Raw genomic sequence first — 21,663 nt, 5'->3', positions numbered from 1 at the left:
ATGAAATGCTTCAGGAGGCCCATTCATGATGTACCGTTAAGCCATGGTGGTAATTTCTTCACTGCGGTCATGAAACTATTTCTTGGTGAACAAAATATCAGCTGAATTCAACAACTGGGTCTACCAAATGCTTCTCAAATTGATATTGATATGTACCAAACTTCTACCCCCCGAAGCTGCATTTGAACCTGAAGAGAAGTATCAATGGTGTGCTGATTTCTTGATCAACTTTCATTGAGTGACATAGAAGGTGACAATGCTGCTATCACAATTTCGAGTCCTTACAGGCCGTGCTATCTTTTCGTTATTGTAAATGCTGCATGGTGGGGGTGCATTTAAAACAAACGGTGTTTGAAACGCCATGTTTATAACATGCTTTGAACAGTGTTTTAAACGAAGGCCTTTTGAAAAAAATTCTTTTTAAGTTGTAAAATTATGCCATAATTGTGTAAATACTTTCCAAAACACGTGTTGTATGAGCTCACGGACGATTACCACCCGATATAGCGGACTAATATCGATATGGGATGGCTGGAACCCTCAAAATAGTCGGTTTAACAGCAATAGCACAGATATTTCGTCAAAGGAGCTATATTTACACTATATTTACAATTGTCAATGTCAATCCAATATGACGTCACTATTGAATATTCTTGACGTCATGGCTTAAAAAAAGATGTTTTATACAAGGGCCTTGATTTATCATGTTTGTTTTAAATGCAACCCTATACTCCATCGTAATTGTCGATTAACGCGAATTGAAACTGTTGATTTAATCAATCCTATTACCCCCCCCCCCCCTTTCCAGCTGCAAGGTTTCCGACAATGGCTTGTAAATAGGTAGAAGACGCTGATATTATTCGATATTCACTGTTATTTATGGCCTGATGCAGATTATATGATGTGTAGAAATTAAACACATTCATGATTTACTGAAATACAGAGTTGTCATAGTTTACTTGGTTGGCTATACAGCAGTGTCATACTTTACTAGGTTGGCTATACAGCAGTAAGGTTGTGATATGGGAAGAATGTCTAGCTTACTCACTAACTATTCTGCAAAAGGTTGAGGATCATTATTCTAGAAACAGCTGTATCGCTAGCTTGCAGAAAAGTGGATATTTCGAGGCAGATTGCAGGTAACTTTCTGGACCTACTTAGGTAAAGGCCAAAATGAAGTCAGCCATCCCGGAGTTCTATATATCCCTGTCCAATATGTAATACATTTGTGAGTGGCTTATTTTATCCCGTTGTACCGTCTATATGTGAGTTAGGAAGATTCGTCATGAATCTGTTCAATAGGGTTTATATTTGGAACAATGCTGCGCTAGCAGGGCGCTTCGTATGTTTCAGTAAATGGAAAGCAATACAATGAAATTACCCAGTTCGCGAAACGAACAGTATACTGTGAGAAGGGAAGCAATTGCAAGCTCGTCCACATTATATAACGAAATGCAGACATGTCGAATTGATAGTCGCACAGGAAATCGGGCTTAGCGATGTGAGTTTTTTTTTAATATATATAGTCTTACGCTGGCACTTGTCCGTTGTTAGGGTTTCTGCTAGGTTGGATAACTTGTGATGCTCGTATATGAATATAGCGACGAAGGTATATGAAAGTTTGTTAAACTAAAGTTTGGTAAAGGTCATTTATAGAACAGTGGCCGGGAACCTATGGCTCGCGAGCCATATATGGCTCTTTATTAAATTTTTAATTTTGTAATAAATTTATCGATATTGCAGCAACTTGTTAGTAAATTTTCATAATGGCCCGAATAATTATTCTCGTGGTAGCCTAAATATTCCCTTGAGAGGTCAATACAGTGGGGAATCCAGGGTTAGGGACTTGTATCCCCTTATCAAAATCCTCAATTTTTCAAGTTGCTGAGTAACTATAGTAACTATAACGTCACTCGCGAATTTGATCTACCAGACATCGTGCGCATCGAAATTTTGGATTGCACGATACCGTGGTTGATCGATTGATTGATGGAAAATAGCAGGCATAGCGACGCTTGTATGACAATGCAGTTATCAAATACACTTTTTTCCTGATCCACGCTGAGGAATGAACTGCCTTGAAAGTGACATTCACAATTAGAAATTCAAATTAAAAACAACACCATATAGCTATCCATGTTCTTGATTGGTAGGTTATAGCTTTCTAGTATACCGCCGTTAAAATGTAGGTGTGTAGCGCAACGTTTTGTTAGTCGAATAATGGAGAAGTCGATCAATATTTAGATACAATAATGGCTATTTGGGAGTCACATTTGAAAATATTGGGTCAATATGGTTCCCGACTAGGGCTGGGCAAAATCGAGTACCTGAGTGATTCGATTCTGAATCACGTGATATGCTTCGAGTCGAGTCGAGTAATCGAGTATCACTCATTATGACGTCATAACATAACGCGATGTGTGAAAGTTTAAATATGTACCTTTTATGCTACCGCAAAGAATATAATGCCTGTTATCCATCACATTAAAGATATTTTGGTATTTTTTCGACCATACAGATTGTATTGCACTTGGTGGCAATGTTGCGAGACGATGCTGACTTCGAAAAGCTGCTAGTTCCAGCAACTTCGTAGCTTTGTACTATATGTTTCGTATGCTACGATACGGCCAATCAAGGTTTCAAGGCTTCACCAGTGAAAATTACTGTCAAAACTATAATCCTCTTTGATAAATAAACTTCTAGTGGCGAGGAGCGTATAATTCCAGTACTCGAAAATATCGTCTTTTACTACTCGACTCGAATCATGACAATTAATACTCGATTCAGATTCGAGTACTCGAATCATAATGCCCAGCCCTATTCCCGACTACTGGTATAGCATGTATTAAAATTTCATTTGTGCAAAATAACAGAGTATAGTGAAGATTTGTAGTTTTTTTTCTTCATGGGACTCCTCTACTCCCAGCTTTCCTGCCCATTATTTTACATCAATCTCGAACTATAAGGCGGAACCATACTTTATTATAGCGAAGTAGCCTTTCTAAGCTTGGATGCCATATAAATCTCATGATACCACATAGCTTTGTTTGTCGGAAATTTTCTGAAAAACTATAGCTCTCGGTACTTGTATGTGATATATAACAAATTTATGACTCGTGTAAACTGAGTCGCATTCACTACGCTAGAACTGGTCCGCAACCGGTGCCAGACTGCTCAGGGGTGCCCTAGTAATAATCAAGTCGACGTATGACAAAAAATTAGGGGGTCCAAATTCTGAGTGTGACATAAACAGTAGTTCTATTATTTTATCCGCTCAAAACGAACTAGGTAGCCTACAATGCGATAAACAGTTGTCAGCGGGTGTCGAAACGGTCAGTTGAAGTCTCTCAGTCTGGCAGACCAATCAGTCTAATGTCAGTGTCCGATCTGCCTCGCTTTTTTCAACCTCTTCCTTGGATTGGACCTTGAACGGGTCTTTTTATTGTAAATACGCTGTGAGTACAGCGACGAAGTGGATGAGAATCTTTGCCAAATCAAATATGATAACATTTGGGATTGTGACAACTAAACAATGAATAATAACCCAGGCAATTCGGCAGTGAGCCCGTGATGTTGATGTACGGCCGAAAACTTTCACCGCTAATTCACCCATATATGGTTGCATAGGCACCGACTTTTATTTTTGCATGTGGTGACGGCAGGTGCGTAGCCAGGGGGTGTCGAAACACCCTCCTTTTGAAACGCAAAATCCCGTCCATTTGAAATGACCATTCTAATGCTGCCGCGACCAATTAGAGATTCGTCTATACACGGACTGCACGCTTATCGTACAATGAAACCCGACCCGATCTTTCGCTGAGATTATTGCGAAATTAGGTGATTGATTGCCGCGCGCTCGGCATTCGTCGCTGGACTGAACACTGAGCAGTAATATGGCGCGACAATTCTGGAACACGAAAGACAGGCCGGAATTATGATTACAAACGCGCGCGGTCAATCAGTAATCATCCCTTATCGCCAACACAATGGCTTTTTATTTGGTATTGAGTATCTCGTTATTGGATTAATATTATGGGCACGGGTATAAATCCCAACTAGCAGGCACATCTGCACACACAATAAAACACTGTTCAACTTTGCGCTACAAGAATATTTATCACAAAAATGGTTCACAAAATATTTTAAACGCGGCTTGCAGCCCCCATCGATGCAAATAATGCACTTTGATTTGTAAATGGTGAAAGTATATTTGGTCGCCAAATCGCGATAGGAGATTATCTTTCTCAGAGCGCGCGATGAAAGCTACGTTTCTAACGATGAAGTCGAATTTGTACATCTAATAAGGATCGTTGGCTAGCTGAAATCGGCATCAGTACGCTGTGCGAAATACATAGTAGTATCACTTTTATCGGACTGTACATGTACACTGTACAGTGTACAATCGGCCGACATGGTTGCGCTGATAACGAAATTGAAGACATGCCGCAAATCTGCATTAATTAAAATTACAGGGTGCGCTAGTCATACCTGAATACCCAGATTCGGCGATGGCAACGAGCAAAATTTGTTCAGACCCGGGCATAAGTTTTAATCAAGATGAAGATACATGAACAGTGTTCATTGAACACCAACAATATTACACTCAAAGATTGTTACTGTTTGGCTTAAGTATTTCTGCGGACGGTAGCAGGCCTGCATGTGGACGCGCTAAATCAAACCACCGAAAGAGGAGATGTCGATGACCCATTTCGCATACCAATGATTGTCGATAATTTGCAGTACGCAGCATCGATAATACGAATTAGGGAATTGGCATTTCAAATGGACGGGATTTCTAGTTATAAATGAGAAACTTCCTGGCTGCGCACCTGGGGTTTTAATGCCGACAACGCGCTGTTTAATATCACGTAGGCCCGGATCAGCCAGTCGAATTTGATCGTAAAATGGTGCTATTTTAATTATCCACGTGTTATTGCAGCAAGAGCAATACGGGTGCATGTCGCGACCTTATCAATAGAAATACATATCATAAAAGGATTGAAATTCGATCCGCGATATCGTTGCGCTTGATGGAGTCCGTCCAGCAATTAAGTTTTTTGGAACATAAAAGGTTCCCGTTCAAACTAATCGAATAAATTCAGAATTCGCGCCACCGAGAATATCGTGTTGCATCAATATAGTTGACAACGTAATTCAACATATGATAGCAAACGAGAAAGCGCACATCTAATCAGTAATTCCTCAACTTGCGTGCAGCATAATGGGGTTCCAAGTCTGACATCGCGACCATTGTTTGCTCATTATAACGACGTTTGAGCTGCATTGTTACATTTTCCGATAAAAGTTGGCAAAGCCTTGAGTTAGAGCAGTGGTTCTCAACCTTTTTGATCTCGCGGCACACTTTGAAAATTAAAAATAGTTCGCGGCACACTAGCACAGTGGTTCCGAACGCTTTTGACTTGTGGCACAGGCAAACTACCAGAATGCGTATAGCAGCAACCATAGTTTAACAGAGGCGGTCACTGACGAAGTACTGCTACCTTTTCGGAGCACTCAAGTAGCCGTTTCTCTGCTTGAATTTTCTTTTATCTCTGCGGACATCTCACAAATACGTATACGAATGGTATCATTTGACATGGGAATCGTTTCCAATGATTCCCAAACATTTTTTTACAACTTTATTGCAGGCCGGAAGAAGAGCTTTCTCCGTTTCCGTGTGAGGTTTTGAATTATCAGCTATTACCTCTGTTACCATATAACTGGCCTGCTGAGATCTCGTTTAAACTTCAGGTTTAGCCTAATTTCATAACATTGACTTGACAATAAAGTCTGCCCACTACCGCATTGTCGATGTAATTAACCGTCGCGTTGAAGAGTCCATCACGATCGCCACTAACAAATACAGAGGTGTATTATACAATATACATGGATGCCAAACGCACTTCCACGCAGATCGTGTAATAGCACCTGTGAGGATAGTATACCTCAATAGTCTTACTGGCAGCCACCCCCAGTTCAATCGTAGTTCCAACAAATCGGGATAATAAACCTCAGCGGCGGGGAAATTTGTAACTGATATAATTTGATCAACTTTACTTCTCAATACTCGAATTTGTCGCCTGCAACATAACATTGTGCACTGAGCCTACATTTTATCTGCTGTGCTGGCACGCTATACCTAACAATCGCAATGTGAATGGCTATGTTGGCAATTCTAATTTTTAAACGTGAACATCACTTTCAAATGAGTTCATTTCTTGATGGAGAGAATGCCTTCCTAGGTGTTGAAGGTTTAAGTAGGCTCCTACTCCTCCTCCGATCTGCAAAAGCAGTGTCTTACAAAAAGTGGGTCGTGCTATAAGTTGGCATGTCAGGAATCAAAATATGTAATATCGGCATGGTGTAAAATGATCATCGATGACGAAGACATGGCAAGAATACGACTACAAATAGAAACATAAAAAGGTCATCAACCTGCGTCATGTCCCTGTTCTGTCTACGGTTCTGATGGTAGACAAGTAAATGGTGAACACTTCGGCCTCATCTCAATATCACGGTCCAATTACCCGAGTTTAGTCATCAACGTCCTAAATGCTACTGATGCTACTATGTGGGCAAACTAGCATATCACACCCATTGACGGTGGAGGCCCCAGTTTGATTCATGGCATAGTGCAGTAGCAAGTTACAAAGCGTTACAGATTTATTAGATTATCCGCCCCTATGCGTTGCTGTGCTCAGAGCGTCTTTACAATAAAAAGCCCGGAGAAAGACCCAATCCATGACCTAATGGGGATGCCAGATTGAAATACCAGATTGAGATACCGTAACTACGGTCGCCTCGGCATTCTTATGTCTGTTCACTGCATCGGATTGTGCATCGCGTGTCTTGATCGGGTAAATTCAATAAAAAACAACAACAATGACACACTCAAAATTGGGATTTTTGTTATACTTCGACATAGTTTACCACATTTGCTCGCGGCACACCTGAGCAGTCCAATTGGCACACTAGTGTGCCGCGGCACACCGGTTGAGAACCACTGAGTTAGAGTAATGGATATGCCCACGTTGTGCAGGAATGACTTTCAATTCGCAGGCATACACAAGCACACTGTCCTTCTCGCGCTCCAAGCCTCTAATTAAAGAGACTATCGCGGAACTAACTCAAGAATTATTTTGTAAATAAAATGGGCGCAAATACAATTTAATTAAGAGAAGGAGAACGTGAATTCGCTCGTCTGGTCGAGAGAAAAGATTGTATATCTCAGCGCAAGCGTGTCGAAATTGACGTCGTAAACGAGGTTGCTTCGATTGTCTGATTACTAATGACGGATTACAAATTATTGGGGCGTTTTAAGCACTGGTTCGTCGTCGCCGACGAAATTGCGTATTCAATTATTCGCACGCGTATAGGTATAGGTCAGAGGTGGGCAACCTTTTTGGCGTCCACGGCCGCATTTCGAATACTTCGACGCCATACGGCCGCCAGCCATATGTGAGTTGACTAAAAAAATCTCAATCTTCCGTTTTGAATCCCGAAATACCCGTTAACGTCATTGGGTTGATAAAGTCAGCCATACCCATTGCCGTCGCTAATGCCGAAATCCACATTTCACGCAACTTTGGTGCAATCCACTAGCACAAAGACGCGGTATAATTGCCTACGAGGACATTTGGCCGCCCTCGGAAGACATTTTAGTTTTGTTTAAAAACTTAATATCTACTAATCTTATCATATCTAATAAATACCAAACATATTTTGAAACGAATTTATTTAAGGAAAGTCTCTAACATTGAAATCAGTGACTTCCTTGATTTTGCATACGAGATGACAAACTTGCAAAATTGGGAACCTCACGCGACACCATAAGTCTTAGTTGCGACTCTAGGTTTCCGTTCAGCAAGCGAGTTCGGTACTCGTTTTTCATGTATTTCATTTGCGAAAAGGCAGACTCGCACACGTAAGTGCTTCCGAAAATAACAAGAGTTTCTCTAGCCAATTCTCGCAAAAGTGGATATTCATGGGCCATTTTCCACGTGTCAATCAAATTTTCCTCGCACTAGAACTTTGTCACAAGCTGCTCATCATTCTTCAATTCCAACAGCTCCATCTGAAGGTGTGGCGGAGCACTTTCCGTTTCCACCAGGTGTGGAAAGGCAACAAGTCGTAATGTATGTGAGATTTTTTGGAAATCTTTGAAACGATCTGCGAAATCCTGCAACACAGTATCAAAAATCCCCGAAAATAAAGTGATCGGAATCTTTTCTACCTTTATTTCGCAGCTGTCGATGAGAGACTTAAGTTGTGTAAAATGGAAAAAATTACGCTGCTGAATATGAAGTTTAAGGAGACGACATTTGTCACGAAAATCCGATACTTTTTTGTACATGGTGCATATCGTTGCTTTTTTCCTTGTAGGCTTCGGTTTAAAATGTTAACATGGGACAGAAAATCCACAAGAAACGCCAAATATATGACAAAGCTCTCATTTTGTAAGGGGCAGTCTTTATTTTTTGTGGAATAAAATTCCAGTATTTCTTCTCGCAACTGTAGAACACGACGAGATGTGTCTCCTTGGGACAACCAACGAACTGCAGCGTGGTAGAGAATGTCTTCTGCCGACGTTTCGCGCTCTTGCAGAAGTTCTTGAAATTGCCTATGATGAAGACCATTTGCACGAATGTACAAGATGATGCGATTGACGTCTTTCAAAGTGTCACTTAAGGCAACAGATTTGACACTCAGGGCTTCTTGGTGGATAATACAATGAAGGTTTGTGAGCTGGTTATTATCGTACTCTTTCGACACGAATTCTGAAAATCTTGTCACAAAGCCATTTGTGTTACCTAGCATTGCAGGTGCTCCATCTGTACAAATACCGCGAAGATTTTTCAAGTCTAATCCATTGCGAATGCAAGCATTCTTAACAGTCCCAAATATGTCTTCACCACGAGTGCGGGTGGAGAGTGTTTCCATTGAGAGCAGATCTTCGCAGAACTCAAAATTTGGAGACAGAGAGCGTATGAAGATCAATAATTGTGCAGAGTCCTTAAAGGGGCACTGCGCTCAAAAAATGATGTGGTCTCAAATTGAAGAGTAGAACGAAAAAAAAATTTTGGCCGCAGCCGTTTTCTTCAGAACGCCACCGTAATGGAGCTGCAATTTATTGAAATTTCCAGAGTTGCAGCAGTCGCGGCTCCGGATAATATCTTAACCCGTAACATGGCACGATGACTTCATCGTCGCACTTGCTCGACGCGATTACGCAGTCACGCAGAGGACGAGCTTCAGATAGAAGTCAGCCGATGTTCTGAAGCAAATATGTCTAACACGCCAAGGTGGTGTAGATACGGCGTTCCACGGACGATATTCAGTCACTAGATTTTTCTAGTAATCGGGCCTAGTGTATTCTATTTCTTGAGGGAAGGAATAGATCATGTCCTATTCTTATGTTATGTATAAAACATTACCATCACCAATTAGTGTGCCCTCTGAACATTTCAAAATTCAGAGCGGTCATAATTGGTTTCGCCTTCAGGTTGGAGAATCATAAGATGAGGGTTTGAGAGTATCTTAAAATTATGGCTTGGGGATTAGTAACATTACAATATAATGAATATATTATATATGTTTTAGGGTCAGCTGCGGAGTTGTGGGCTCAGGTTAGGTTTGCGTGCCGTTGGATTTTGGTTAGGGATGATGAATTTTCCTACAGTACCCGAACCACCAATTTTGAATGTCATGAATTTTGTCATGTTCATGGGGAACCCTGACTGGTGGTATTCGTGTTGTGGATAAGAAATTACTGTTTCTCTGAAAAACGGCTACAGAATAAAGTGCTTTTCAACCTGTATGACGGTTCGTACTTGTGCGAACGTCCTCCTTTCCCGAATCCAAAATATGATAACCCTACATTATAGGAAATAGTGTGCGATGCCAGTGTTGATTTGAATGCGAAGTATTGGAATTTCGGCACACATTCATATAGCGTTGACATAATACGTCGATTTAGTGGAAAGTGATATTGTTGCGAGTGAATATTGTTCATGGGTTCGCCCTTTAAGCTTCGAAAGAAATAACTGCACGATACCCGCAGAAAAAGCAACGAAGACCTTGAGAACAGCGGAAGTGCGATATCTGTGAATTTTCTACTGCAGTGATATTAGTATTTGATTAATCAGCAATACGATACACTAAATGTGAAATAATGACGCTCTGTACCTACAGGAAGGTCTACAAATACAAAAAGTGATAAGCTTTTCATTTTCTTTTTGTGTAATAAATTCCAGCTGGCTGGTGCGAATTGAATTGTTTTTAAAAAAAAAGTACGAATGGAGCTCAAAAAGGTTGAAAAGCACTTGTCTACGTTATTGTCTTGCTCTACTCAGAGTCTTCGTAATAGTATATAGAATATACATTGACATTATAGCAAGCTGCAATGACATGGAGAAGTTGTGCCGTTACATCGTGTGATGTCAAAAGGAATGACGAATCGCATACTCTTCATAAAATTCCTTCTGAAATTGCACTAAGACGACAGTGGTTTAGTGCCATAGGAATCTCGTCGACCAAGATAGAAATCAGAAAGATGTCGGCAATGAACCTTTCTACTGTTGGCGCGACAATATATTCGGGAGCCACGTACACTGATATTGCAGATGTTTTCAAATTACTGGACACTAACTACATTTCGGAACGTCGTTTTTATGAAATACAATCGCAATACATTTTGCCAACTATTGCGACCTACTATGAGGAACATATGGAGGATGTTTTACGGGACATGAAGGGTCAATGTAAACCAATTACACTGATGGGTGATGGGCGATCGGACTCACCTGGGTTTTCTGCAAAATATATGGTTTATTCATTTATGGAGGAGAAGACTGAGAAGATTGTCCACGTCGAATTGGTTCAAAAAACAGAGTGCTCCAGCAGTGTTGCAATGGAAAAAGTTGGTATGGAGCGTGCCTTGGATGCATTACTTGCTCAAGGTTTGCCGATTGAAACCGTTGTGACTGACCGGGCACCAAGCATCAGGAAATTGTTGAAGGATAAATATCCATCAATCAATCACCAGTTTGATGTGTGGCATGTCTGCAAAGGTAACTGAATACTGTTATTATTTGAATCTTCTTTTGCCTTACTAACCGTTTCTCAGGACTGAAAAAAAAGTTGGTGTCTCTGGGTAAGAAGAAAGGTATGGAAGACTTGCTACTATGGACAAGAAGCATCACTAATCACTTGTGGTGGTGCTGTCAGTATTGTGGTCAAGATAGCAGTGTAAGTCTACATATCAACTATGTCTGACATCACAAATTAGGAACTTTTTATATAACAATATGCAATTGCAGGTGCTAAAAAGAAGATGGTTATCTCTTCTGCATCACATCACCGGCGAACATGAGTGGACAGTTGACGGGGAGACATATTCCTGCAGCCATGGCACTTTGACTGGGGATCAGTGCCTAAGAACTAGATGGTTGCAATGTGGATCTCCTAGTTTCAAAGCATTGAAATCTTTGATAGAAAACAAAAGTTTGATCCGGGATTTGGAGCAGATGACTCTGTTCAAACATACTGGTAATTTTTTGGTAATTTTTTGACTCATCACATCTGCACACCAGTTTTCGGAGCATGGTCAGATCATTACAATTCACACCTTACTTTTTTAGGATCATTGGAAGTTTATCACAACGTCATATTGAAATTTGCACCTAAACGTCTTCATTTTACTTATGACACGATGCTTGCACGAACCAAATTGGCTGTCCTGGACCACAATGAGAATGTTGGTAGATTTCAGGCGGTGACACGAGCAGGTTTGCTGTACAGATGAAATGTTTGCAAGTCAAGGTACTTAGTTACTTACTTTTTATTTGTTTAAGCAGGTGCTCCACGATACTACTTACTTTTTATTTGTTTAAGCAGGTGCTCCACGATACAAAAAATGTTACTCTCGGTCAGCAAAAGAGTGGATCTTGAAAAACATGTATGAAAAGAAGACGAACCACTATGCGAGAGAGCTTTTGAGGCGAACTACTGAGAATTGCACTGGCATCAACTTTCCCAGTAACATTTCAAGAAGTGTGCATCCAGTCAGCATTGCACCAGAACCAGCCCCCTCTAAAGAGGAATTACTTTCAACGTCGTTCTAGAACGTGACTTACTAATCCCTATCTTCAAGTTGAATGGAATGTGGTGCAGTGCTAAATAGCTCAATTTCATTCTTCCACACTGCCTGACTGCCCCGTTGTAATACCCTGGCTATAAAGTCCTTTGATGTTTCTTTTTTATTATTTATTTTAATAAATTTTAATAAATAACGAGTAAGTCTTGATGTATCAGGCCCTGCAGGCATTCGTGGAATATAGAATGCAAACAGTTCCAGTTCACTGTGTAATAATACAGCAACAGAACTGATTTCGACTTATATAGCATAGCCGCAGTGTTATCAATCACAGTTCGTTTTCTATCGGCCATTTGAAACCGACATACAGTCCATCATCACTAGGGTACTTTTTCCTTATAGCAGTCACGATGCAGGCTGGCAAGGGCATCCTGTTTTTGCTACCCAAAACGTCGCCATCAATAATCCATTCCAGTATGTGTCGATAAGACACCAAGCGATATTGTCTGCAATTGGAAAAAATCAAAGTATATTGCAGCAATAAAAATAATGCTGAAAAGTAATAGCAGCATATATATGACAGTATAATGCTCCCAATTTATAAAGTGTAGGCATTTATATAAAAGCATGCGAGAAAATGTAAAGAATGCAGGAGATTGCCGTTTATATCCAGGAACCATGTCATAAGTCCCAAGACCCTGTCGCATACATATAAGTCCAATACTAAACAACACAAACAAAATGTTCTAGGACCCACTTGTTAGAAAGCCTTCTGCCAGGACCATGTGGTTGATTGTTATTATTCCAATTTTTCCTGTTCACTTTGAAAAACGTTTCAAGAATGGAGGGATGTATATGTACGAGAAAATCGTCATGTTCTGTTATGCAAGTCGACCCTCCATTCCCCAGAAGCTACATTATTTGTTGTATTTCCCTGCAGCAGACGCGTTCATTCTGGTTTGTCATGGATGCACAGTTCAAGCAACTGCACCATTCATTGTTGTCAAGTGTCCGAAGTTGACTCTGGTTTTCTGACGATTCCTTTGACCAATACAATGAGATTGATAAATTGCATTCAAGAAACACAGGTACAATACTTACAGAGACATGAGTTTGTGCTTCTTGAGTTGCAACAAGACGGGCGAATTCCTCCTCTGAATATTGTGGCTCGAATTGATACGGCAGGCTCTCACCAAATATCGTGATATCATCGAAATCTTCTACATCTGTATCTTCATCAGAAGTTAATTCATCAACAAGATCTTCTTCCATACCATTAATAATTTTAACAAATTTTACGATATCTACGTGTCAAAGGAATTGCATGAATGAACTGATGGAGACAGAAGATTCGTTTGTGAAACTGAGAACAACAATGTTACGACTAGGGTTCTGGTAAATATCAGGCTGATTTAAATCAGTGTGATTAAATCATGATTTTTCCTTTGATTTTTGATTTTAATTTTACCGTTTTGATATAAATGATTTTTTGGTTTTTATTTTTTATTTTTAAAAAGACGCGTGAATATATTTTTTGGACAACCAATGTATATTGACACAACCCGGACATCGTTTTTCGTCACCGGTACCGGCACGGTTTAGCGAATCGAGGGCAAGGCGGGAACACAGTGCTCGCAATAGGCGGTGACGGTAATCAGCCAGTTCTTGAGCTTTGTTGTTGATTCGGTGTGTCCGTGGTGCTGCTGTTTACAAGGCGATGGTGGGAGGGCGAAAACGAAACTCAATCTGGAGTATATATCGGGAGATTCCCGCATCTCTAATGCCAAAGCGAAGCAAAAGAGCTGTTTGCATTTATTGCGGTGCTGATATGATGGGTCAAGTAAGCAGAATGAAAACTCATACGCAGGTAAGATACCATGTTACTGTATTATGAGTGAATCCAATTCATGTAATCGCTTGAATACTGTATGTGCATGGTGATACGTTGACAGGGTATGGGCACAGCACTGCTACCGAATTCTCTTTGCATATCTAAAAACCCTTGCTTATGCTTGATGTGGTAATATCTGATCTGCAACGCGTCAACCGAAAGATACTTAGCACATAGTCCTAGACAACATCTTTTGAGCCTACTTCATCATCCACAACTACAAGATTATCAATAGCTAGTGTTCCCCATGAACATGTCTCAGCTTATGGCGTCAATAATTATAGGGTTATGATGTTACGTATCATCATGCAATTATGGCTGGGGTATTGTAGATAGGATAGGTTTGGGGCTAGGGTAAGGTGTGGTAGTCTTCGAGGCAACGGGTATGGGTGATAAATGATCGCACTATACCGTAGTGATGAATCAATATTAATATCGGCAACCGTGGTTTGTCATGGTCATGCTGTGTATAAGAAAGTACACGCTCCATTGACGGCTTGAACCTTCTCAGTCATGGAGTCTAATAAATCAAGTGTGGATTATTGTATCTCTAGACTTGCAAGAAGACGCCTCAGAAGTTGAGGTCAGAGTTCCAAGAATCTGATGAAGGCCCAGGCTCTAGTAATGCGCTGCAGCAAGATTTTTCTGGACAGAAGACTATAACCAACTATGTGACTAGACCCTTGACGAAGAACCAAGAATATTCCAGTTACGAGTCGCTTGTTCTGTCATTTATCTCAGGTATTCATGCATTTGGACATTCATTTTTTAGTGATAATATCCCGCATCATGTTTTATTTTACACAGGAAATATACCTTGGAATCAGCTAAACAACGAGCATTTCAGACGATTTTGTCATTCGTTGCGACCAGATTTTAATTTGCCGAGCGCAGAACAGGCATCCGGCTCCATACTATGTGGTCTCAACTCAAAAGTATCCACTGCAATTGAACAATTTGTCAATAATGCTCATACTCTGACGATTGTTAGTGACACATGGACAAGTAGTTCCAGTCAAAAGTATGTTGCATAATATGCATGCCTGTCTGATAGCAAATCTCATCTAGGTAATATAAAACATGCTCAAATTCTATTTTGCAGCTTTTCAAGTTGGATCATTGTTAATGAGTTGGGTTCAAAGAAACTGTTAGCGGTTGAACCCTCCGATCCAACCAAACGAAGTGAAGACATTGTGCAAGATGTCACTCAAAAAGCAAAAGAACTGCTTGGAATGAAATCCAATGGAAAACTATTGCTCAACTTTGTGTCTGATAGCGCCAGCGCTTATGTGAAAGCGAGACGATTGCTCGTGCAGGTATGTCTGTATCATTTGGTTTTAATAGTAATCATTGTTTTTGGAGTTAGTATAACCATGAGATTTGTTTTTCAGAATTCTGAATCGGGCATAACCTTGACAGGTGCATGTCTGGCTCACCAGTCGAATCTTCTCGTTAAAGACCTGATGGGCATCAGTCGTGTGTGGAATATAGTTGAAAAGGTGATCACTGTTGCATCTTTCATCCGACGATCAGTTGCTCTCCGTAGCTCAATCTCTCGATATATGGGCCGGGAAAAGATCCCCATGTGGTTACCTAGCGAGTCAAGATGGTATTCCTTCTCTGAAACATTGAAGCATGTCATAAATGTTGAAACAGCTATTCAAGTAAGTAATTCATAGATTTCTGTGACATTTGCATGAAGTCATCTTATTTTGAAGGTTGTGTTTGTTCAAGAAACGTCGAAACCGCACTTGAATACAGCGAGTGCATGTACTGTCCGAACAATCATCAATGATAAGAAATTTTGGGAAGATACTAAAGCGATCTATGGTCTACTCAAGCCATATTATGTCATTACTGGTTAGTTGCTGAAAAACTTCATATTGAGGCAGTTGAACAACACTCTGAGCAAAAAAGTAACGAGACGACTGTTCGACACTGGCAATCATAACTATGCTACTTCATTCAAATTATATTGTAAATAAGTTGCATTCCTTGATGATAAACTGATATTACCATATTACCGCTACACCACAATACATGATCAATTTGAACATCTTGATTATTAATGGAAACAACAAGGATTGTAGTTCTTTTTACTCCCCAACATTTAACTAAGAGTTAACAGGTGAAATGTTTGAATCGTAAATCTTGCATTTTTACAGCCATCTCAGAATTGGACAATACTTCCGCTGGGCTAATCCTATCAGGCTGGATGTGGCTCAAGCTTGAGATAAAAAAGACTACCGCTCTGGATGCTGATGAGAAGAGTCTGGTTTTATCAAAGATGCAACGAAGAACAGAAAACTATGTCGAGGACCATCATCTAGTGGCCTGGGTTCTAGATCCCCGAGTTAGAGGCTGTGGCTTGAACATGACTGGCAAAAGGCTTGTTCGGGATCTCGCCAAAAAAATATTTTCAAAAATAGAACCAAGCTTCAATGATGAATCTGCTTCTAACCTCATCAAACACTGGTTCGACTATGATTGTAAAGAAGGTGAGTCTACCAGTGCACACTGCACACCTATCACTGCACGTTTCTGATATTACCCTGATTTTTTTTTAGGAGTTTTTGATGCAGAATCCACTATCTGGGTACCGTTTTTAACGGCACGGCCGGCATTATTCTGGAAGGATTTAGCTGTTCTTTCTCCGGAACTTTCAAAACTCGCCAGGACTGTTCTTTCGTGCGTTCCACATGCTGCGTCTTGTGAGAGGCTTTGGTCATCTGCGGCAGCAACTGCAACCAAGAGTCGCAATCGCCTAACACAAACAAATCTTGAAGTTATGCTTCGAGTGAAAGATCACTTCATGGATACTGACTCTGGAACTGGCAAAGTGGAAAAGGCGATGAGAAAAATCAACGCCTTGCTGGCCGAGACCACTCCAGACATCAACAGCTATGCTCATGATGAAGATGCTACTGAAGATGCAACCGTTACGGATGCTGCTGATTTGACGCAACATGTCGGATTGGTACTAGAACAGATATCGGACAATCCTAGTCACCAACATTTCTCTGCTGGGTTGAATATTTTCCAGTACGCAGATGAAGATTCAGAGCCTCGAATTATTCAGTTGATGAGATTTGCAGCAGCACCTTCATTTAGATGATTTTCAATCGTCTCAAACTCATTGTTGTTGTTGTTTCAGTTGTTCTAAGTAAAAATAGTAATAAAAATCAAAAAAATCATGGTTTTTATTATGGATCGATTTTATCGCTTCGAATCAGAGGCAAATTGATATTTACCGGAACCCTAGTTACGACAAAAAATTCCACAACAATATTGGAACTTTGATGAGAATGAAATTTTCGTGTTGATTATCTATACATCTGTGTCTTGAACAAGTAAACTAGACAGTATCAAGACAGTTGCTATGCCATGGGTAAATGATGCAAAATATCATGTGTCTGTCTCTTCCGCAAGACCACTACTCCAAAGGTTGTGCACTGTGCAGTCAATAATACATCTTGAAAATGACAGCTGTATCTGCATCAATATACAACTGTAACGGCATCTCAGTATCATTCAACTGGCAAATACTATAGAGTCGTGACAAGCTCCAGACACAAATCCTCCTGACCTAACACCGTACGTTGAGCGCCGCCTTGGTGTGCAAGACATGAGTCATTCATAACATCGACTGACAACTATCTAAAGTTCGTCCTCTGCGTAATCGCGTCGAGCAAGTGCGACGATGAAGTCATCGTGCCATGTTACGGGTTAAGAGATTATCCGGAGCCGCGACTGCTGCAACTCTGGAAATTTCAATAAATTGCAGCTCCATTACGGTGGCGTTCTGAAGAAAACGGCTGCGGCCAAAATTTTTTTTTCGTTCTACTCTTCAATTTGAGACCACATCATTTTTTGAGCGCAGTGCCCCTTTAATGTCAGTCGATTCGTCGATAGCCAGTGAAAATAAAGTTGCTTCCTCATTAACCTTTGTCTGCAGGGAGATCGTCAACTGTTTGGCGATATCATCTTGCCGACGCTGAATTGTACGACGCGAGAGAGCAATTGGATCTCCTGGATATTGCCGTGAATGGCCAGATACCCGTAGATGATTACAAACTAATTTTGGAGCGCGGGAGAGCAATTTCCGTTCCCATTCATATCCATGCAATGTTTTACGTTGAGAAAGCAGATGAATTCAGGAAGATGTTAGAAGCTTGTCAGCAAAAGAAGGTAGTACTTATCATCCAGTATTAGTTGCATTGGATATATAGAACGTTCTTCTCCCACCATCGCACGTTTATCATTGAATTCTGCCGCAGAATATGAGTCCCCTCCACATGAATTAACTTATATTCCATGCCCGAGATATCCACCGCAGTTGCAGAGTTTGTGGTTCCCGGCAATTTGTTCATCTTAAGCAGGGGTGTCAAACTCAACTGGCGTCACGGGTAGGATTCAACCCTTCAGAGCACTCGCGGGCCGGACCAGTCAAATGATTCCAAAATATTTCCTCTAAATCAATACCCTTGCTTTTCACTTGAATACTCAATTATAAAACTTATACGCATTATAATAATTGCGTTATATCACGGGCAATCTGGTTCTATTCCATCAATACCTTTATTCGCAAAATACCGACTTGGCGAAATTACGATGATTGGCCGGTTAAATAGTTTCATAAATTGCTAAAACAGCGGCTTCACCGACAATATATGTTCTCATATTGCAATGATAGCTTTGTTTTTGCCGGAATCTGACAATATAGTCCTGTTTATGCGTTGTGAGGAATACAAGCGATTTAACGTAAACTTAGACGTTGAAATTTGGTTCATCGTTTTTACATCGCGATTCGGGTTTCTCCGGCAGCCAAGGAGATGTTGAGTCATAAGCGAAAAAGGAGTGCGACCACAGATATTTAAATTATATTTTGGTGTCACAATTATATTATCCACTTCTGCAGAAAACTATACTTTGTGGTCCGTTTTTCCATAAAACTGTGAACTCACTGAGCACTTTTTTGCCTTCTCTGAAGTGAGTGTCAATTAGGGTAACCATATTTTGGGAGTTTGAAAAAAAAACCTTTTAAAAAAAATTCAGACTTACAATACAGGAGTGAAATCCGGAAAAATTGGTAAATTTATTCCAAGTTTGTAGTTGATTGAATAAAAAAAGGTCACCTTTTTGGCTCAGCTCACGAAAGACCCGCCGGACAGTTTCTCCAGTACCCATTTCCAATTTCTCAGTTGAATTTTCACATACATTCAACCAAAATTTCCAAAACAGGAACACTTTCAAAAAAGAGGGCATATGGCAATACTATTGTCAATTGCATTGACTTGTTGCTGATGTTCTCTACAGTCTAACCTCAACACCACTGTCGGATGGTTATAATTTGGCCTATGAACTAGAGGTCGACCGATTATCGACATGGCCGATTATCGAAGCCGATATTTAGAGCTTTCCCGCTTCGCGGCCGATATTTTATATTTTAAAAAAATTCAAAAATTTCGGAAATTCAATGCTCTGTGTTCTCAATCACAAGAAATCTACGACGCAAAAGGCGATATATGACTGATTTAACCATGCAGGACGAGTTTAACTGGGTGAGCATGCAGAGAAAATATATGCTTTCTGCATTACAATCTACCTTTCCTGGAATAATCCCTAATAATGTATCATGTTTTGCTTTTTGGGTTATCCCAAATTACAATAAAGCAATAATTGTTTTCAATTGCAGTTTTCTCGTTTGTTTTTCTGCTTTCTGTAGCATGAACAAGTGCTCTCTTGCTTAATATATAATATTTTTGGTGAAATTGTTTTCTGCTCCTTCTGTATTAATATTGGCCTATGATATCGGTATCAGCCTTGTGAGTGTACCGATATATATCGGTATCGGCCTGTCAAAATCAATATCGGTCGACCTCTACTATGAACATGCTCGACATTTTCTGTCTTGGGAGAGTGGAAGTGTTTCGTAGTAAAAATCTCGACATTTGTTAGAAATGTGCCAGATAATACAGCCATTTTTTCAGAATATCCTAGAGGGCCGGATGCGGCCCGTGGGCCGTATGTTTGACACCCATGATCTAAAGTATATTGTAAAACATCATGGCCCCTTGTCAAATAGTCAACCACAGTGGTAAGCATAATTGTAAGACATAGTACTAATAGTCATAATTTCTCACCGCAGATCGAATATATCAGATGCATATTCGAAGAAGAATATCGTCCTTCACTCGATGAGATTTCGTCTCTCGTCAACAACTCAAATTTGAAGAAAGTAACATTGATATATTACGATAAAGATGATATGTTGAAAGGAAACGAATTGCAGAAAGTCTGGAAGATTGCAAATGATCTCGATACTGAGTTGGAAGTTTTATATTGTGAGTCATAGTTTGGTTGCATCGTATCTTAGATACGTTTTATTAGTTATATTACATGAGCGCGATCACTTCTAATGAAATGGGCGATTCACATAACAGGTCCAATTTGTTACCAACGCTAGAAATCATGGGGCTTTAGTTTCATGCATGACATAGTGTCGTTACCAGGGTTATGTGATAACACACGGTATTCATGAATTTTAGTTTCATTCGATAGCCATACTTAATGCGATTAATTGTTGTACGAAATTCAGGCATGATCTTTCACACGTTGCTGATTGTGAACTTGTATATCAATTTCGAAGCAAGGCATCGTTAACGTTGGTCGAAATCTACTTTACTTGACAATGTCAAGTATGCATAAATTAGTATTCACCATATAAAAATTGTTGACGTAGAGGTAGTATACGAACAAAACTACTTGAGTAAGCAAAACAAGTATATAATAATGAGTACTACAGAAAAGCACAACTTCGCTGCTGATAGTACTTCCACCATTATGGGCGTGATAAAGATATATCGAGTTTGATAAGGGGACGATAAGTCAAAGAAACTTGTAAACCACTTTCATATACTTATATAACTTTGGAACAAATTTAATACTTCATGTAGGCTATTTGCGACATCTGGTGACCAAACCGACTCTGATAGGTTCTGAGAGTTGCTAACACGAGTTCATGAATGATTAGAGGTAGTCAGAGTAGTCGAAGTTAAGACTCATGTAGAACGATAAATAGCGTTGTAAGCTGCCGCTGATATACAAGTTGAAGTAGCAATTTCCAAGAAATAACAAATGGACTTGAGGTGGAAGTGGAAAATGTATTAGTCTGAAATGTAGTCAAATAAGTAGTTTCAAAAAGTAGATTTGGTCGAAGGACCGCATACTTTTAGCAGTTTATAGGAGTTATCTACTTTCGAAATTGCAAGATATATCTTCGCGGCTAATGCAAAATGACTAATGACACTGCAAGTGAGTGGAATCTTTGAAAATATGTTCATGCAGTTACCGTGATACATGGGCCATTTAAGGCGGCTCCTATAAGAATTTCACTGAAAACGATGACGAATACGCAGCTAGGAACAACTTGATACTTTACAAAATCAATATTGTATAAAGTAAGTAGTTTTGACTAACAACTGTGACAAGAAGTAGAAACAGAAGTAGTCTAAAATGACAACCCCTTGATTAATCGATGCAAGTAGACAGCACTACTTGAGTAGTCTGATAAAGTAGAGTTACTTCGTTCTTGACCTCCTCTTTGTAGGATTCGTGGTTTTATGTCATACAGCATCTCACTTTTTATATTGGCGTTGATACGAATCATTTCATCATT

The 21,663-nt window shown here is 40.0% G+C and overlaps 3 protein-coding genes and 1 long non-coding RNA gene across 7 annotated transcripts in view; 3 read left to right on the top strand and 1 right to left on the bottom strand.

Moving 5' to 3' along the window:
* The first annotated feature begins 10,296 nt into the window (after positions 1-10,296).
* On the top strand, positions 10,297-12,137 carry LOC145433956 (uncharacterized). Of its 3 annotated transcripts, none has more exons than XM_080311398.1 (5): positions 10,297-10,922; positions 11,126-11,247; positions 11,319-11,547; positions 11,640-11,786; positions 11,893-12,137. In XM_080311398.1, exons 1-5 carry the CDS (start codon positions 10,403-10,405, stop codon positions 12,120-12,122), a joined length of 1,248 nt encoding a protein of 415 aa, XP_080167524.1. In that variant the 5' UTR covers positions 10,297-10,402; the 3' UTR covers positions 12,123-12,137. The 3 variants fall into 3 exon arrangements, with proteins under 3 accessions (XP_080167524.1, XP_080167377.1, XP_080167449.1); XM_080311251.1 differs by having other exon boundaries at positions 10,298-11,069; XM_080311323.1 differs by having other exon boundaries at positions 10,300-11,069; positions 11,896-12,137.
* A 180-nt stretch (positions 12,138-12,317) lies between these two features.
* LOC145445945 (uncharacterized) lies at positions 12,318-13,462 on the bottom strand. Its single transcript, XR_013917173.1, has 3 exons — positions 13,196-13,462; positions 12,852-13,135; positions 12,318-12,600 (listed from the first exon to the last, which is right to left on the bottom strand). It is a non-coding gene; the product is annotated as an uncharacterized LOC145445945 (long non-coding RNA).
* Positions 13,463-13,488: 26 nt separating this feature from the next.
* Positions 13,489-17,100, top strand: LOC145432495 (uncharacterized). Its single transcript, XM_080312933.1, has 8 exons — positions 13,489-13,961; positions 14,540-14,726; positions 14,793-15,006; positions 15,088-15,301; positions 15,377-15,649; positions 15,704-15,845; positions 16,151-16,483; positions 16,553-17,100. Exons 1-8 carry the CDS (start codon positions 13,812-13,814, stop codon positions 17,098-17,100), a joined length of 2,061 nt encoding a protein of 686 aa, XP_080169059.1. The 5' UTR covers positions 13,489-13,811.
* Positions 17,101-18,004: 904 nt separating this feature from the next.
* LOC145444072 (uncharacterized) overlaps positions 18,005-21,663 on the top strand; it is a 94,601-nt gene continuing 90,942 nt past the window's right edge. For both annotated transcript variants that reach the window (XM_080322026.1, XM_080322081.1), the window contains exons 1-2: positions 18,005-18,173; positions 20,134-20,329. In XM_080322026.1, coding sequence (XP_080178152.1) covers positions 18,111-18,173; positions 20,134-20,329 — 259 coding nt within the window. In that variant the 5' untranslated portion in view covers positions 18,005-18,110. The remainder of the gene's footprint in view (positions 18,174-20,133; positions 20,330-21,663) is intronic.

This window comes from Botryllus schlosseri, chromosome 1, assembly GCF_051294905.1.
Source record: "Botryllus schlosseri isolate E-star chromosome 1, Bs_hap1, whole genome shotgun sequence".
Lineage (NCBI taxonomy): Eukaryota > Metazoa > Chordata > Ascidiacea > Stolidobranchia > Styelidae > Botryllus > Botryllus schlosseri.
The sequence above is the reverse complement of the archived record's forward strand: the minus strand, read 5'-3'. Positions and strand labels throughout refer to the sequence as shown.

Bases quoted from the DNA above. Each gene is read 5' to 3' on its own strand.
- LOC145433956 (XM_080311251.1), top strand. From the start codon at position 10,403: ATGACATGGAGAAGTTGTGCCGTTACATCGTGTGATGTCAAAAGGAAT. The intron at 11,248-11,318 runs GTAAGTCTACAT...ATGCAATTGCAG, and splicing joins ATTGTGGTCAAGATAGCAGT to GTGCTAAAAAGAAGATGGTT. The intron at 11,548-11,639 runs GTAATTTTTTGG...TTACTTTTTTAG, and splicing joins GACTCTGTTCAAACATACTG to GATCATTGGAAGTTTATCAC.
- LOC145432495 (XM_080312933.1), top strand. From the start codon at position 13,812: ATGGTGGGAGGGCGAAAACGAAACTCAATCTGGAGTATATATCGGGAG. The intron at 15,007-15,087 runs GTATGTTGCATA...TCTATTTTGCAG, and splicing joins ACAAGTAGTTCCAGTCAAAA to CTTTTCAAGTTGGATCATTG. The intron at 16,484-16,552 runs GTGAGTCTACCA...ATTTTTTTTTAG, and splicing joins CGACTATGATTGTAAAGAAG to GAGTTTTTGATGCAGAATCC.